The sequence below is a fragment of the Rhinolophus ferrumequinum genome, chromosome 27, assembly GCF_004115265.2.
Source record: "Rhinolophus ferrumequinum isolate MPI-CBG mRhiFer1 chromosome 27, mRhiFer1_v1.p, whole genome shotgun sequence".
Classification (NCBI taxonomy): Eukaryota; Metazoa; Chordata; class Mammalia; order Chiroptera; family Rhinolophidae; genus Rhinolophus; species Rhinolophus ferrumequinum.
Genome location: NC_046310.1, coordinates 16,276,703 through 16,295,516, shown reverse-complemented (window position 1 = coordinate 16,295,516; position 18,814 = coordinate 16,276,703). Strand labels below are relative to the sequence as shown.

Here is an 18,814-nt window from a genome sequence, read left to right as displayed (position 1 = left end):
AATCTATTATCTATCTATCTATCTATCTATCTATCTATCTATCTATCATCTCTCATATATCATCTATCTATCTATCAGTGAAGAGTTTGGTTGCATCATTGGAATCCTTCAGTGTAATAGAAGATAAAATTATAGCTAGTCTCTTTAAAGAGTAATTCTTTAGGTTGCTAACTCACAGAATAAAAATTCTTAAAACTACACGAATTCAAAACCTAACATGGGCTTTGAAAAAGCCACAATTAAAACTTTATATACAATTGAATTTCCCAAAGAAAATAATTAAAAACTGGATAACAACAACAAAAAAACCAATTTAGAGGCACTGGAGAATGTCCAAAAGCAGGCAGAGACTGGAGGGAATTCAAGGATTCAGTCCTTGAAAGAAGGATTAAATGGGTTTTTCCAGTCTGCTGGGCATGGTGGCTGTAACTCAAGGAGAAGGCTGGTCTTATTGGTTTGAGGTAGTACATGGTGGAGTTCAGGGCTATAGCTGGAAAGGGAGGATGGAAATCCTGGAAAAGAGACAGCCAAAGTGAGGCAGCCCAAAAATCAGTATTAAATTTCCCTCAAATCCTTGGGTATCATTTTTGAATTTTGCACACATGGAAGAGTCCAGAGGAAAGCAACATCTAGAAGCTGAAAGAGTTAAGCAGAAATTTCAGCCACTATCTCTGCAGGGGAGCAGAGCTTAGAGTTTAAGTCCCAAGTTATAGGGGCTTGGCGAACACTTCAGGCTTTCCATTGAAACCCCAGAGTGTCATACTTTAGGGGTAAAGAACAAGTCCCTGAACTAAGGGGTTTTTCTTAAACCTAAGGGCAAAAACTAAATAGAACTGATCTAACAAAGCATAAAGCCAAGCCCCTACAAGTTTAAGGTGATCCACCACTAACTTAACTGCCTGCTAAAACAAAATCAATCCTCTTCAAAGGAAGAGAATAGAATCTAGCTTCTCTATGCTGTAACATTCACAGTATTCAGCATATGGTTAAAATTGACTGGATCTGAAAGAAACAGGAAGATGTGATTCAGAGTCAAGAGAAAAATCACTTAATAGAAAGTGACCCCCAAATGAGCCAGATCTTGGAATTAGCAGAGAAGAAATTTCAAGCTGCGATTTTAACTATATTCAAAGATTTAAAGGAAAACAAAGCAGAGAAATAGAAACTATATGTATGTATGCATATACTGAAAAAAGTACAATATCTGAAATGATATCTGGATAGGCTTAACAGAGATTGGAGATAGCAGAAACAAGGATGGTGTACTTAATAAAGCATCAACAGACATTATCCAATCTGAAGAATAGAGGAATAAAGACTGAAATAATGAACAGGTCCTCAGTAACTTATGAAACAATATCATGTGGTATAATAATATACATGTAATTGGTGTCCCAGAAGGAGAGGAAAGAGAGAATGGATCAGAAAAAAATTGGAATAAATAATGGCTGATATTTCTCCAAATTTGGTGAAAAACTTACAGATTAACTTATAGGTCCTAAAAATTCAGCAAACCATAAGCAGAATAAATATATCTAGGAACATCACAGTCAAATTGCTGAAAACCAATGGTAAAGAAAAAATCTTCAAAGAATCCAGAGAAAAAGGACACATTACATAGAGGAGAATTCTTGTAAGAATTATGGCTGATGTTCAAGGAAGGCAATGAATGGCATCTTTAAAGGGCTGAAAGAAAAATAACTGTCAACGAAGAATTCTACATCCAGTCAAACTATTCTTCAAACCCAAAAGTGAAACAAAGGCGTTTTCAGATAAGCAGAAGCTGAAAGAATGTGTTGCCTTAGAACAAGAAATGCTAAAGGAAGTTCTTCAGTCTGAAGGGAAATGACCCAGTTGGAAAGTTGGAAAGTCTATAGGGCAAAAAAGAGAAGAGTTCCAAAAATGGTAAAACTGTGTAAATATAAAAACAATATAGTTAAAAATTTCTAGAGTTACTAAAAGACAACGTTGTTTAAAGTAAACTTGATAGGATTGTACTATGGGTTTTATAATGTATGTATATATAAAATACAAAAAAAAATAGCTCAAAGGAGGGAGGTAAAATGCAATTATACTTTTGAAAGTTTCTTACACTTTGGGTGAAGTGACACAATGTTAAGTATAGCCCACGATAAGTTAAATATGCATATAATAATCATTAGAGCTAAAAGGCCAATAGAGGAATGAAAGTAGAATACTAAAAGAACATTACAAAGAAGGCAGGAGAGATAGGAATGAACAACAGTACAAATAAAAAACAGGGATACCAGCAACAACGTGAAGCTCAAAAACCTTATATTAAGTGAAAAAAGTCAAACACTAAAGAATACATACTGCATGGATTTTATGAATGAAGACTAGGAGATCAGGCAACACTAATCTATGGTGATAGAAATCAGAACAGTGGTTGTGAATAAGGGATGGGGATAGCTTAGGAAGAGGCAGGAGAGAACTTTTTGGCGAGATGGAAATTTACATTTTGATTGAGGTGGTGGATTACCTGAGAGTATAAGTTTATCAAAATTCATAAAACTGTACGCTTAAAATTTGTGCATTTCACTGCATATAAATTTTACATCCATTTTATAAAAGCCTCAAATCAAACTCTTTTGCTGGGCCACCGACTGTAAGTTTTGATCAACAGAGGGCGCTCCGAGCTCATCAAACAAGCTTTGGGAACCCAGGTACTTGGGGATGCAAATCAGACAAGCTCTAGTCTCCTCTGTCTCCAAGGTGTATCCCCCAGTAGCGCTCCCTGGACATCCCACCTTCCCCACCCGCGGTACGTCCATTTCACCTGGTCATACGCTGCTTTTCAGCTGATAAACAGCGCGTAACTAATGGCGATGCTGTTTGCCGCCGCACCTCCCCGGAATACAGATGCTGTTGGGAGCTGGCGTGGCCTTCCTGGAGGCGTACCTGCCCCCCCTAAGGTCTTCTCTTGATATGATCCCTTTTAAATTGGAAGTATGAACGTAATGGAAACTTCCACACTGTTCTCGACATTTTCACTTTGACCTTGTTACCTCCCTTTGGTGGATGTGAAATATTCCCACGCAAGGGCTGTGGTGGGAGGGAGGGTATCTGGATGGTAGCACGAGTGAGGCACACAAGAAATTTTCCCTGAGGAAGGCGGAGGTGGGGTCATGGGGCGTCGACCCAGGGTTCCAGATTATTGTTTTCCTGCCCCCTCCATATCTCAGAAGGAAGCTAGCGACTAGAAAGCCCCAGATGTCCTTTGCGCCCTCGCCTATCCCCAGGCCAGGTCTCTCCTGGGCGCGGAGATGCCATTACACCTCACGTGATCCCCGCTCTGGGCCGGTCCTTCCAGAGGCGTCTCGCGGGGTGTTAATTAAAGGTCACAACAAAACAGACCTGCCGGCTCACCAGAAGAAATGTCCTCCCGGGAAATGAAAAATGACACCCCGGAGCAGCCACGTGTGGAGCCCGGCATACGCCGGCTTCCTGCGCTCCTGGGCGCTGCGCGGGGGGTGGTAGGGGGGTCCGCCAGGGGGCGATGACTGGTGCTCCTGGGACTCCGTGGGCCCAAGGCACGGGAAGAGTAGGAAGGATGGGTGCCGAGAGGACCGGCCCGGGCACGGCGAAGCCAGGGCCAGCTCGTATACACCCCCTCTCCAAGCCCGCGCCGTCCATGCTGTGCGTGTGCAGCGCGGCGAATCCCTCAGTTTCCCCTGCCCCACGGCAGCCCTCTTGATCCCGGGCTCACCTGTCCCAGCGCTGGGCGGCTGGGCACCTCGCTACCTGGGGCTGGGCGGGTCGGGGAGGGGGCGGTCATCGGGCTTTGGTTGGGAGGGTGGCTCTCCAGACGCCGGGGGGTCGGTAGGGCCATTCCAGAAAAGGTTTGCAGGGCAGGTCTAGGAGAACAAAGGGCGGGGGGAGGACCCGGCATGTTTGCAGACTTGTTTGTGACTCAATCCCTTTTACCCGGCGTTTCAAAGGCAGAACTGCAAGCCTCGCCAGGAAGAGAAAGAACTTGGGGGCGGGGGAGGCGCGGGCTCATTTCTGTCCAGCCCCGCGGGCTCGGCGCGGCCCCTCGGCTCCAGGCGCGCGCAGCGGTTTCATTAGAGCACTGGACGCGGGCCACTCACCAGGAACTTCCCCGCAAGGAGCGAGATTTACGATCCTCCACCCCCTATCAGGCTCTTGGCCTCGCAATGTCAGGCAGGAGCGCCGCAACCTAAAATGGAGCCCTGCCAGCGCGGCGGCGGCAGCCAGGCGGCGGGCTCCCGGGCGGCGGGGCCGCGGGTCCCCAAGCTCCGCGCTGCGCCCCGGCGCACACGCGCGCCCTGACCGCGGACTGCGCCGGCCCGCCGAGCCGCCCCTCTCTCAGCCCTCGCACAACTGTCAGGCAGAACCGGCCGGCGGATATTGGCTCGGCGACACGCCGAGGCTCCTCCCAGAGTCTGGATCTTTATATTTTGGGAGAATTTCTTTGAACTCAGTTACAAAGCTGCGTGAAGGAGACAAGTTCCCACAGCCGGCTCGCCGGCGGGGGCGAGGCGAGGGCTCGCCCACTTTCTCTGCAGCGGCCGCGTGCCCTGATTGTACTCCTCGTTTCCCTGGTGGAGGAACACGGACTTACTTGGCTGAGGAAAATGCTAATTATCTGGATGTGACCGTGAAAAGAGAACTTGTGACTAGAGGCAGCAGAAGAGGATGAGGAAAAGCAGTATTTGAAGAAAGAATAAACCACCCACTCCGACCCTTTCTGCAAATTGGTGCTATTACTTCTGGGGTCCATTTGCTTTTATCTCCTCCCCCCATTAAGAAACCTTGACTTGAGGGCCAAGAGACAGCCCCTTACAACTGGGGGACCCTTCTGGTTTGGAAGACCTTTTGGATGCAGTGCTGGTGGAACATTTAGACACTCTGTTCTGGAAAAGCCACCATGAATTCGGTAGCTGGGAATAAAGAGAGGCTTGCAGTCTCCACCAGGGGCAAGAAATACGGGGTAAGTTGTGACGGGTACAATGCATCCCCAGACCCACGTCTGCCCGGGTCCCTCCTTTCCAGGTACCGTGCGGCGCGGCAGGGCGGTTCCGAGATCTCCTCCGGCTGCAGAGTCGCGGCGGCCGGGTGTGCGTGCGTGGAGGCGGGTCTGCCCGCGGGGACTCCCGCACACTCGCCTTGCTCTGGGAATTTTTTCAGTCCTCTCGTGCTGTCCCTTCCCCACACCCCTAACTTTTGCAGCATTCCTGCACTTCGAGGCAGAGTTATGCGGGACGAGAGGTTTTTCCATGAATAATCTGCCGTTCCTTAGGATCATTTCCCTGGAGCCGGGATAGCCTTTCCTGTACCTTCAGAATCCAGAGGGCTGTACCCCGAATGAATAAAAATCCAGAGGTCACAGCCACCCCCCCCCATAGCGTCTATCAGAATCTTGAACCTGGGGTCTTGCTGGGATGGGTGCCGGGTTCAAAAGCGCGGGGCGCTGAATCTATGGGTCCCTCCTGCAGAAACCATTGAGGCCTCCTGAGCAAGCCTTTTCCTCTTCCCGCAGCGCTTGGGAACCAGCGCAGGGGGCACCCAGGCGGTGGGGACTCACTTAAGGACCATTAACGAGACAGATGGAGGCAGATTTGGCCGCAGGGCTCTGAGAAGTCAGTCCCTAACGCCCGCTATTGGTGCTCGCCTGGGCCCGGGCAGATTCCCGGGAAGGCGGGAGGGCGCCCCCAGCCCAGCCCGGCTCCGGGGGCGCCCCTGCCACCGCTGTGTCTCTTCCCGCAGGTGAACGAAGTCTGCTCGCCCACCAAGCCCGCGGCGCCCTTCTCCCCTGAGAGCTGGTACCGGAAAGCGTACGAGGAGTCGCGTGCAGGCAGCCGGCCGACCCCCGAGGGCGCGGGCTCCGCGCTCGGCTCCTCCGGGACCCCATCCCCTGGCTCGGGCACCTCATCCCCGAGCTCCTTTACGGGCTCTCCGGGCCCCGCCTCCCCGGGCATTGGCACCAGCTCGCCGGGCTCCCTGGGCGGCTCGCCGGGCTTCGGCACCGGCTCCCCGGGCTCCGGCAGCGGCGGCGGCTCCTCCCCCGGGTCGGATCGCGGCGTCTGGTGCGAGAACTGCAACGCCCGCCTGGTGGAGCTGAAGAGGCAGGCGCTGAAGCTGCTGCTCCCGGGGCCTTTTCCGGGCAAGGTGAGCATCGTGCGGGGGGGCAGCCCGCGGCGGGGAGGAGCGGTCGGGCCCAGGGTTTAGGCAGCCCCGCAGCTCTTGGCAGCTGTCCGGCCCGCAGCCGCCGCGCGCCTCACCGCGGCCGGTGGGACCCTGGCGGCACAGAGGGCTGCTAAGCGCCCCAGGGGGCGCTGGCTCGGCGGGGGCAGCCCCAGGCCGGGGAGGGGGGCGGACCCCGCGCGTCTCCCTCGCCAGGCCGCGGTGGGGCGCAAGCTTGGATAAGGCGCCGGCGGTATCAGTCCTCACCACCCACGGGGATGCCCCCGGTTTTTTGTCCCGCGGTCCTCCAATCCTCAGAGCCCCTTTCCGTGCTCCTGGTACCCGCCGGGTCATTCTGTTGGACCTGCGCGGTGCTGCCTTGCCCCGAAACCCTCTCCCTGCACTTTCGCAGACCTTTGCCGTGTGGCAGGCTGGGGATACAGTGACACCAGCTCCTGAGGTCCTTTCCTTTCTGCCAAGCGCCGGGACTGCTGGCCCACTCATTAGATTTTCCTCACCAACCCCACCCGTGATCCTTTACAAAATGTCGGTGGGAGAAGTAGAAGCAAGCTGACATTCAGGAGTTGGCTGTTTGTTGTCCTTTCCCTGGATTACAAAAACAGAAACACGTATTGGGAGCCAGCATTTCCCCCTACCATTCTGAGTGTCTGCCTGAGGAAGCTGAAGGGGCGGGCAGCTCCTTGGAACAGGGCTACCTCGGGCCTGCTCCCCAAGCACGCTGGGTCCTCCATGGCAACCCTGCCGGCGGGGTGTGTGCCAGGAGTCCCCGGAGCGGAGCACAATGCAATTGTGTTTGCACTGTTGGGTCCAAGTGCTATCAAACGATAATATTTACTCTTGCACTTCAAAGAGTTTTTATCAGTGGTTAGAGAGAAATCAAGAAAACAGAGTGGATTGCTGTGGAGATTTCTGATCGGGTTTATTCAATGGCATTTTCTGATTTATATTTCTGTGACTTTTGAAATGACATATTGTGATTTTTCAGTAGTGGACTTTAGGAAAAACTACATCTGCTTGCCTCATCTATTTATACAAATGCACACATTGATGTTTTCATAGGCAGGGGTTAAATTAAACTAATACCCACAGAAGATATAAAATTTTAAATGTAGAAAATTACCACTGAGAGAATTGGTTTTATGAATCCCGAATTCATCTCAAGAATAATTAACTTGTGGATTGTTGTCAGTATGCCATTTTTGTAGTTCGATAATGGAACCATCAGGACACCCCAAGAATGAATATCTCAGGGATTCTAAAAGCTTCTTTCACTCCTTCAATTTTACACTATTTCTTCACTCACAGATTTATTTGCTCTTTTGATCATTTGTCAATATTCTTCCATTTCCTTTGGCATTCAAGGTGTTAGGCACAGCAATGAAATAGCAGATACCTACGGTCCTTGTCCACATGGAGCTTATTTTTTAATGGATGATATAGCCATTAACCACACAATGCACAATTCATAATTTGTTCTCATTTGTGGTGAGTGCTACCAACAAAGAGTGTGTGGTGCTGTGAGGTGGTGTAACCAGACTAGACATGTGATAAATTTTGAAGAATCTTAAAGATATAACATCTGGGGCGGCCGGATGGCTCCGTTGGTTAGAGCGCGAGCTCTGAACAACAGGGTTGCTGGTTCGATTCCTGCATGGGATGGTGGGCTGCGCCCCCTGCAACTAAAGATTGAAAACAGCGACTGGACTTGGAGCTGAGATGCACCCTCCACAACTAGATTGAAGGACAATGACTTAGAGCTGAAGGGCCCTGGAGGAACACACTGTTTCTCAATATTCCCCAATAAAAGTTTTTAAAAAAAGACACAACACCTGATATTTGAAAATCTTAGTAAGTTGTAGCTTACCAGATCATTCTAGAATGTTCTTGAGGAGCTGTTCTTACAATGGCTTCTTAGTGTTGTCGTTTGAATGCTTTGTGTTGTCGGTTGAGTGTTGCTTGAATGTGCAGAGATAAATCAAAATACACCCTTTTCACGAAAATGGAGAAAGGGAAGAAAATCTATAGGAAGAAGAAACAAATGTTGAAAATTAAATCCATCCATCATGTTTTGGGGAGTCATGTGACAAAGGAGATTTTGGTCTTGTTGAAGCAGCCTGGAAAATCTACTCACGGTGTTATAGGAGGCAGCTCAATATATTTGCCAATTGTATTTCTGTGATGAAATAAAAGTGATGCTGGGAGCTGATCATATTGTCAGAGAGATGGTTCTAGGAAGAGATTGGATCTGCTGCACCTCAGCGCTCTACATCATCTTCCAATGTTCCAGGCACGTGGAGAGAAGAGCTACCAGTCATGGGGACAGTCACACAGGATCACGTTAAGTGCAGAAGGAATATCACACAGTGCCACAGTTGCCTGGAGTTTTATAGGTGACGTCGCACAGTGCAACATGACATTTGGCACAAGGGAGTGCACACAACTTAGTGAGAAACAATGGTGATTTGGATTATCTCATTGTTAGTAACGAGGTATGGGGGGGGGCTCAATTTTAATTAAGAATATTATGCATGTCTCTGGGAATAATAATTTTAGGTTTTTCTTCTTCTTTTTTTTTTTTTTTTAAAGCATTGGTACCCTTAGATTAGGTACAATTTCCATTGCATCTTTGAAATTTGCAACATTTTAAGCAAACAAATACTCTGTTCTCTGGAGCACCATGGATGGAGCCCATGTAACTCGGAGACAAGGCCTTTTTTCTTCCCAGAGCCGGATTTATGAGCAAACTGTGGACTTCTGTAGCCCTCAGGCACAGAAGGAGTTAAGTTTCATTAGAACAAGAGATGTCATTGTGACTCCAGCATGTAGTTAGTTCGCCCTGGAGAGTAGGAGTCTGGGAGATAAAGACATGTTTTTGAGGGGTAATTTGCAAAAATCATCTTTGTAATTTGCTTAAGATGCTGAACCGTATTTGGGGAATATTTTCTTAAATAAAGTATTAAATTCTGCTAGGTGATATTAAACGTCTCCTAGGGTAGGCATTTAAAAGTCAAACGCAGAATTGCACATCCAGGAACCTTATTATTTTAGGATGAATTTGGTTTAGTTCCTTCTACACGACGGATTTATTTTGTGATATAGAGTAAATCAGTTTTCCTTTGTATATTTCACTTTCCCATTAATATATTAAGGAAGAGAATGATTCAAACTGTTGGAATGTCATAAAAATGATATCAGGAACAGTTTGAAAGGTGCTTCATTCTTTAGAGATGGGCGTGAGGGTCGATGATTATTAATTAGACGAGATTCTGTTCAATTTATGTTTTACAGAATTTAGGGTTTTTCTTACAAAGCATTATCCACTTCCAGTTTCTAATTTTGTCATTACGTTTCCCACGTATTATGCTGCCATATGAGTTCTCATGCTACGGCCATTGGTAGGTGGCAAGCGCGGTTGAATTCCCCCCATTTGTCTCTGGGACAGTTGTTTAAACAGGGGAGGTGAAGTGCTAGAGAGCCCATGCAGGGGTGCCTGGCTGGTCCCAGGAGTTAGACAGCGACTCTGGTGGCCTGAGGAGTGACCGCCCTGTTGTGAGCACTCTCAATAGCCTTGTGGCCTCTGGAGAAGGAGGGTTCATGGCAGAGGTGACATGACTTGGAAGTTTCTAGCTTATGTAACTGGGTGGATGGGGCTTGTATTAACTGACGCAGAAAACGAGTGGAGACACAGAGTTGGGTGGCGGTCAGAGAGAAGGATGCTATTTGGCTTAGTTTTCCATGCATTGAGTTTGAGGTTTCTGAAAAGAGGTAGAAAGGAGAGACAGATTTAGGAATAAAACAGACTCTGGAATGTAGAAGTGGCACTGTGAGCTCACATCACCCTTAATAAGCCCCGGATTCGTCCTTTCAAATAGCAATTTACCTGGGTGAGTCAAGATTTGTGCCTGGTGGCAGGTTATAAAACATTCGGATTGATTTTTATTACCTCAGTCAGTAAAAAAGTACTTACTGGGTTTATATCATTTCTTTTCTAGGGCTGGTAAGTGGAAATGGTCAGATAAAACAAAAGAATGTGGATTTGTAAAGTGTTGGGATTTTAAGTAAAGCAGTCCTTTTACCCATGGTAGTGTTCCAATGTGTAAATATAAGGCCATTTTATATCCACTGGCAAGAGTATCTTTCCTGTTTTATACACACTCGAGGCACCAAGCCAGAAATAGGGGCCAAGGAATGAATCTCCTGTTTTGGGGCTATCCTAGATCATTCTGAGATCTGTGACAGAACTTTTGAATTGACAGTGTGAGCTCCATGAAACAGCAGCCCAAAGGAATTCCCTGGAGTAAGCAGAAATGTTCCAGCTTGGCAAAAGGTTATCAGACATCTGTTCATTTCCATATCAATAAAAGAAAATCTTCTTTTATGTAAAAAAAGGTCCAGAACAACATTCCTATCTGATTTTTTTCTTAGTCACATATTCTGGGTCCATTTATGCCCCAGAAATATCAGGAAGATTAGCCAGACATGCTGAGAAGGGTGGCCGGGAATCACAGAGATGAAAGAAAGGAATGTGTCACAGGGTTTAAAAACAGCAAACGTAGACTCCAAATAGCCAGAGCCCAAGTAAGTCTAGACTTGGAGATTTTATATATATGTTTGTATTTTCCCAGCTCCAAAACAGGGGTATGAAAAAATAACTCTATTTAAAAGGCCTCTACTAGAAGCCATTGTAAGACACTTTATAAATAGAGAAAGTGCATTTTAAATATTTATTAATTATGAGAAAATTCTATCTGAAGTCTTCTAAGAACACATGGCTATCTTCAGAAAGCTTCATTTGAGTCTTTTCCATTTTAGAAGTATTTCAGATTAAGGATCAGTAAGGAAAAAGTCCTAGAGCATTTGTCAATAAAAAATTTCTGAAACCTTTTTGGGGAACACTACAAAAACCTTCCCAGGAGAGACACGTAAGCAGTAATAATCTCTTCTTTAAGGCTTAGCGAGCTATGGAATGATGGCATTGCTTTCTACCGGACTTTTAATTGTGAACCAACATGGTCAGTTTTTATAGCGTCTTAATTCACTTTGTTAGAATCCGTGGCCTAGGAGTATTGCATTAGAAATGTGATTTTTAAATGGCTGAGGCTAGTAATTTGTCAGCATTTGGAAGGATTCAGCCAATAAAATCTAGGCAACATCAGTTGCTCTTTGGCCTTGTGTCATAGATCTCACCATTCATCAGCTAATAATAATGGTGATGGTAATAATAATGATGATTATAAATGGCTGACAATTATCGCCATTAGTAGGTGCTGGGCGATGTACCAAGACACACACACACACACACACACACACACACACACACACGCACATGCACACGTGCATACATAAACTCTCATACAGCACAGTGAAGATGAACCTGATTCCTTTTCTGTAGCCTGGAATTCCTGATAATTGACATGGCGCAGGTCAGAAAAGGAAGCATGACTAAAGGTGCAAGGAACAGAGAAATCCAAGGACGCTTTCACCCCCAAAGCCATGGAGGGTCACTATTAGTATCACTGCCTGAGTGAGAGTCCGCTGCTCCAGGGAGAATGTTATGATTATATTTCCTGGGCTCTCAGATGATAACTTTCCATTCAGGGTGGGGGAAAATATGTGAGGTTGTCAAGATTCTGCGCTGAGTAATTTTCTTGGCTGGAATGTAATAGAGGGAAGACAGGAAGCTTCTCACATTTATATTCACTCAGTTGAGACTCTGTTATCAGCCCTGCGTGACAATCGTGCCGGAGGGCCCTCTGCTGACCTACTGAGAGGAAGGGACCTGGATGTTTCTGTGCCCTGCCAGCAGGGCTGCCAGACTCCCACTCTGTTCTGTCCTGGCACAGATTGCAAGTCGGCTGGTATCTGAGGGTTCACGGTCTCTTTTCAGGAATACAAAACAGATTTCCTTTTTACCACTGTCGTGAGCCACAGGCTGATCATTGCGTCTTTACTTTCTTTTTTTTAACCTCCTATGTGGTCTTACTGTGGCCAAGAAACACCAGAATGGGCTCCCACTGACCGCTCACACGTACGTGCACCATCAGAAATGTCTTAAAGTACATTTGCATAAGTGCAAAGGGACTGGGCCTACACCAGTGTTTCTAAATTACTTTTGACGTTTTTATCAAAATAGTAAATCAGTATCCGTCTTGCTTATTGCCTTTGGGATGCTCCCGAACCCACCTCCATCTAAGAAAATTGGATTTTGAGTCATGCTTAGAAAGGTGTTTGTCTACCATTTCCAGGTTTTAAAGGAATTCACCTATGTTTCCTTAGAGTATGTGTATAGTTTCCTTTTTAATATTTAGATCTCTGATCCATTTGGAGATTCTTTTGGTGTATAATGAAAGGTATAGATCAATTTTATCTTTTTCTAAATGTCTATCCAGTTGTCCTCTAACCCTTTATTAAAACATTCATCTTTTCTCACTGATTTGAGATACTACCATTATCGTTAATCAGATTTTCAGTTGTACTTGGGTCTGTTTCTGGACCTTCTGTTGTGTTCTATTTATCTGTCACTTCATGTACCAGTTCCACACTATTTTAATTACAGAATCTTTGTGGTATGTTTTAATATTTGGTAGGGCTAGTCCTCTTTCTCTGAAACAATGCTTTTCTTTTCTAGATGTCTCCGGGCTATTTTTCCTGACTATTTTTCCATACGAACTTGAGAATCACCTTGCCTAACTTTAAAGATATTTTTAAAATTTGTGACCATGTTAAATTTATATATTAGCCTGGGGGTTATTTGGCATCTTTATGATGTTGAATCTTTCCCGAGAACATGGAATGTCTTTCCATTTGAACAAGTCTACTTTTCAACAATTTTAAGGGTTCTTCTCTTACAGGCTTTGCATATATCTTGTTCAATTTGTTCTTAGGTATTGTATCTTTTGTTGCTGTTATAAATGTTATAAACTTCCATTATCTCTTCTAATTGATAATTGTTTATATATAAGAAGGATATTGATTTCATTTATTAATATTATATCCTGTTACCTTATTACATTTTATTAATGTATTCATTAGTTTTTAAAAATGGTACTCGGATTTTCAAAAGAATTTATCTCCCACAAACAGAGATATCATTACTCTTTTTCTTTGCTATTTTTATTCCTCTAATGGTTTTCTCTCGCTTGTTACATTGATTAATGCCTCCATTACAATATTAGTGATGTAGTGGTCATGTGTATAGTTTTTCCTGTTTATTAAGATGTTGGCTTTTGGACTGAGGCCTACCTATGCTTTTAAAAGTTAAGGAAGTAACCATCAATCCCTATTTTATTTGGTGTTTTTAATCAGGAATGGGTGTGATATTTTGCCAAATGGCTTTTCAGTATTTAAGGAAATGATCATATGATTTTCCCCCTTAGATCTCCTAATGTTGTCAATTATTACCATTAATTTCCTAATAATGAACCATCCTTGTATTCCTATAAAAAACCCCACTTGGTCCCAATGTATTTTTTAAATATGCTGCTGGATTCAGTTTGCTAATATTTTGCTTATTGCTTTTGCTTTCCTATTCATATGCCAGTGAGTATTGTTAATTCCCACTCATGTACCAACTACAGTACTCTGCCACAGACATAAAAAAGACTAAAATTCTTGCCCTGGAGTAACTCCCAGTCCAGTACTAGAGACAGGGAACCAGAGAGCTGGAGTGTAGTGTGCTAAGTGCTGGACCACAGGCTGTGCAGTCCGCTGGGGAGCACAGACAGGTGAGGCTCGAGTGGCTTTGGACGGGTGAGCAGGGATTCAGCGTTTGAACAGGACGACGCACCGACTTTCCAGGTGGAGGGAATAGTGGGCACAAGGCACAAAGAGGTTACATGTGCTCAGTAAACCTGGGGAACTGCACTGGTATCTGGTCACCATCGCACGGTGTGTGCATGCGTGAGTGAAAGGCTGGGAAGGTGGCAGGGAGAGGATGAAGGGCCTTGCAGCCCAAAGAGTCTGAATATGATCCTGTAGGCCATGGGCAGCCAGTCAAGGGCTTTCAGAAAGGGAATGAAGTGATAAGATACTCAGTTGAGAGAGATGGCTCTGATAGCGACAGAGAAGATGGAGTGGAAGAATGGTGTCACGACATCCAGGTAAGAGGCCTCCCTGGCCTGAGTGGTGATCCAGACGTGAGCTAAGGCAGTAGCAGTGGGAATGAAGAGGCTGCTTGGACCTGACAGATCTCGTACATAGAAAACCCATGACGGGGGAGTAGCTGAGATACGGGGTGGGAGGGAGAGGAGGAAGATGAGGAATTGTCCCAGATTTCTGGGTAGGGCAAGTGTGGGACAGTGCTGCCAATTTTTGAGATGGAAAATACAGACAGAGGGAGGGGTTTTGTTATTGTGGATCTGATTTTTGAGGATGGTCGTGGATAAGAAAATTGGTTTGAGCTCTGCAGAGCTTGAGGTGGAATGTTCCAGAGGGGTTCAGTTGGGACTCTAGAGTGGATTCAGCGCTGAGAAGTGGATCTGGGAGGTGTCGGTGTGAAGGAGGAGGTGGAATTCACAGATGGGGTGAGCTCTCCGTGGAGCATGTGTAGAGTGAGACAATAGACAACTGAGCATGGAGTTGGAGACCCATTGACATTGAAGGTGCAGGTAGCTCAACAAGCCAGGAAGACAGATCAAGAAGGAGAGGCCAGAAAGGGGGAAGGAACATAGGAGGAAGTGGTGTCGTGGAGACTGAGGGAGGAGCGAGCTGCAGAGGGTAGAGGTGATAAAATATCAGATACCTTGGAGAGATCAAGGCGGTGAGGACTGAGCTTTCCAGTGAATTGACAAATAGGTCATTGGGGATCTTGGTTAGAAGAGACTCTGGCCCCTTGGAGAAAGACAAGCCATGACAGTGTGGCTAGGAGTGAATGGAGAGGTGAGGACATCTGAGACAGCATTTTGAATTGTCAAGGACTGTGGGAGATTAAGAGAGATCCATTTTTCAGGCTCTTGTGACATTAAAAATGAAGATCTGGAGTCAACACACTTGGGTGCCAAACCAGACTACATCACTAAGTGTGTGTGACCTTGGGCAAGTCACTTAGCCTTTCTGAACCTGGTTATTCTCATCTGTACCATGGGGGCAATGATAGGACCCCACTGGGGTTGTGGAGAGCATCAAGTGAAATTGTGAGCTATTTCAACCATCATTTTCTGTGTTTATTCCAATGAAGATGAATTTTATGGAAGGCTCCTTCTTCACTCCTTTCCTTCCTCCTTTCCTTTTTTCCTCTCTTTCTTCCTTCCTTCCACCCTCCATCCCTTCTTCCCTTCCACCTTCCCTCCTTTTCTCCCTTTCTCCCTTTCTCTCTTTCTCTCTCTTCTCCTCCTCCTTTCTTTGCTTGCCCGGCCTTTTTTTTTGCCACTGGTCTGACACCAAAAGGGAAAAGCAGCTGTCAGAGAAAATGGAGCCATCCAGCTCATCATCTCTTGTTCCCTTTCTTCACCTGCAAGTGAATAAAGCATCTCATACTTATTTTACTCATTTGTAGGGTGGCTCCACAGAAAATTTAGGAGAGCTCAGTGGACGAAAACAGCTACTCCTTTTAGCTGAGATGCCACGAGTATGGATTGAGATTCTCCGTCACAGATGGAACCCCCCTCTTTAAGCCCTGCCGCTCTCAGGCCCTGCAGGCAGCATTGCAGACGGCCTTCGGCATTTCGGCTCTGGTGCAGGAAGGAGAACAGATTTCCCAGTGGCTGCGCATGTGAGCTGCCGATCTGAGCACCGCCAGGGACTTGGGCTTATCTGCCTTCCAATCCAGGCTAATCGTTCTCAGACAGTTTTCTTTGCAGTTATACTTTGCTGATCCTATCACATCGATTCTGACCAGACCCTGTGCAGAAGTCTGGAAATAAAGCCACCCTCCCCCACCGAGAAATATTTCCTGCACAAATCTCAGCTGCCAGAGCTGGGCAGAGAGGGTTCTTGTAAACTCAGATTTAGGAAGAATTGATATTCTCATGCTGCTACCGAGGTGAACATATCAGAAGACTCGGGTAGAGAGGTCATGTGGTAAGCAGAACTATATCTAAATATATCTTCAATGTTATAGACTCAAATTATAGCTGAGGGTCTGTTTTTATTAATCTTTTCTACTTGATGGAGTTTAAGCTCAGTATTATTGCCAACTACAAAAAGTTGTTGGAAAAAAGTTTTAGCTCTCCATTCAGCACGGTTTTAAAATCCTTGATAGTTCTTACACACAAAATGGCTTTATTTTTAAAGCACGAACTGCAAATAATAAGTTAAAGTCCGCTCTGCCACCACAGGGATGACAAATGTAAACTTTTAATCATTCTTTATCTAATCGGAGTGATGTCTGAGATTTGTAATTGCTAATTCGGGATTGTTTTCTAAGATAACATAGGAACTCATACAGTGGTGTAATTCTGTCTTTTAATTAGCAGTGACAAGTGGCTATGTTTTCCCAGGAAATGCTATCATCTTATTGATAGCGGTTGCTTTCCTTCGACTGGTAATCACTCCTTCCCGACATCCTGCTCCATCTAACTGCTGGTTTCCTGCAGCCATCAGAGACTTACTTCTTAACTGATCAGAAACCAGCACCACCACCATCAACCCAAAGCTGCCGACCTACCTAACCAAATGAAGACACAGAAAATAAACAGTTGAATTCAGGCAAACAACCAGCAACCACTATTGTTTAAGAAAGCGAATCAGATGCCTGGTTCAGTTGTGTGTCTTTCTGTAGAGGGGTGGGTCCTGAGCATGGCAGCTTGAATGTCTTCTCTGTGGTCCCACAGCAGTGAACTGGAGCGTCGCTGGTTCTCCACCATGCCAAGCGATGGGAGCTGAGGAATAGATGAGAGAAGGATAGAAAGGAGAGGGATTAGAGGGGAGGAGAAGGAGGAAGGACGAGAGAGGAGAAAGAAACAGAAAATAAAGGGTTGGGTGGTTGGTAGGCATTGGGGGTTGTCTGTCGTTTAGGTAAAAAAGAACTATCCTTAGATGAGGACACGGGCAGTCATGCCCCCAGCACTAATAAGCATTGCGATCTTGGGCAAGTCACCTCTTCAGCTTGTGCGTTATTTCTCTTTTGTAAACCGAGAGAGTGGGAGTCAGTGGTGTCTAGACTCCTTCCAAGCCTGCATGTCTCTGAAGGTAGAGAGGCCCCAAGACTTTATGGAGCCCGGTCCTTACCCCCCAGGCCCAGAGCGATATGCTTGCCAAAGCCCGTGATGAATTTCTGGCTGATCCAAGAGCCCAAAGCTGTTCCATGTGCTGCCACGTTTGTGGGCCTACCACGCTCAGCCAGCCAAGGTGTGTCCCTTTGTTTGCCACATCTAAACGAAGGTACTGGTGGCACCATCACTGCCAATGATTCTGCTTTTGGAATTTGGATCATAAATTAACTGACAAAATCCTTCCTGTTTCTTAATATAGCTGTTTACTTTACTGTCCTCTGTGTTTGTAAGCAGAAATAAACTTGGGCAAACAAAAGGACAATTGATTTTAGAAGAGCAATTTGGTAAGGAATGTTTGAGAAAAAGTATTGCCTTACTTATAAGACTGCTTATACCTAGTTAGGTTTACATTTTCAAAAGTCTGCCATACTGATTAGGATTTGGAAATAATTTGTGGGGAGTTCATCCTGGGTACCAAAATAGGAACACTAGAACTCCAAACATTTTGTTCCTCATTCTTAAAATAAATCCTCCATCTAATTTTTTTCCAAAACCTTTTTAGCCCCCTTTGATTTCTCCTTTGCTCAGCTCTCCTTCAAATATCTAGATGGGGACATAATTGTTTTGACGGATATTTACATATCCCATGACTTGGGTGTAATCGCCCTGTAGGTTTTGAGACTGTGGTCTGTCTGCAAAGCAGATAGCAGGTAGCTGACCACTGAGTCGGCAAGGTCCATTCGGTTATTACAGCTTTTATTTTTCTTCTTTAACACTAGCCCAGGTGGCGTCTTTCCTGTGAAAAGATTTCCCTAACTCTTATTTCAACTGTTAAGAATTTATATTTGCATCTTAGTCTAAGCACAACTCGGAGACCACAGATATTAAAAGCATAACTTCATTTAGCCTTTACCAGCCCAGAGCTCATGAGGACACTTGAGAACAGGCACAGAGCAGCAGGAATGCCACATGTCACTCATTCTTGTACTCAGATCTCTGCACTTACTCTGAGGGGGTGTGGAAAGAGCGTTCTGCAGCCATGCACCCCCAAATCAGCATTTTGCCTTCAGCGCAACAAACCTTCCACATATTTTCGTTAATTATGTTCTCAGATACTATCCCTTATCTTCTCTTGTTCTTCTCCCCTAAGTTTGCTCATTTATGAAATTTCTAAGGAGAAGTCTTTCTAATGGGCTGTGCATGTGTGTATGTGTGAGTGTGCGTGTGTGTACGTGTGTGTGCACGTGTGTATATGCGTGCACTTTGCAGGAACCCTGAAGGGAGCACACAAGTAGGTGACATGGGAGACATCCTGTCTCAGGTTTCAGACATTGTGAGGCTGAAGCTTTTATTGGAGGTCAAGGCAGCTAATAAAGTGGGATGTGCAATTAAAGGGCATTCAGCGAGAAGGATGGCTAACTGTCTCAGCAGGCTGAGAGTAGAGGAAGGGTTGACAGCTGCAAGTCTGCTAATGATGG

At 45.6% G+C, this 18,814-nt stretch overlaps 1 protein-coding gene across 2 annotated transcripts in view; it reads left to right on the top strand.

Annotated features, from left to right (window-relative positions):
• The first annotated feature begins 4,319 nt into the window (after positions 1 to 4,319).
• The window catches only part of KIF26B (kinesin family member 26B), a 407,807-nt gene continuing 393,312 nt past the window's right edge, over positions 4,320 to 18,814 (top strand). For both annotated transcript variants that reach the window (XM_033099718.1, XM_033099717.1), the window contains exons 1-2: positions 4,320 to 4,972; positions 5,749 to 6,150. In XM_033099718.1, the coding sequence (XP_032955609.1) occupies positions 4,910 to 4,972; positions 5,749 to 6,150 (465 nt within the window). In that variant the 5' untranslated portion in view covers positions 4,320 to 4,909. The remainder of the gene's footprint in view (positions 4,973 to 5,748; positions 6,151 to 18,814) is intronic.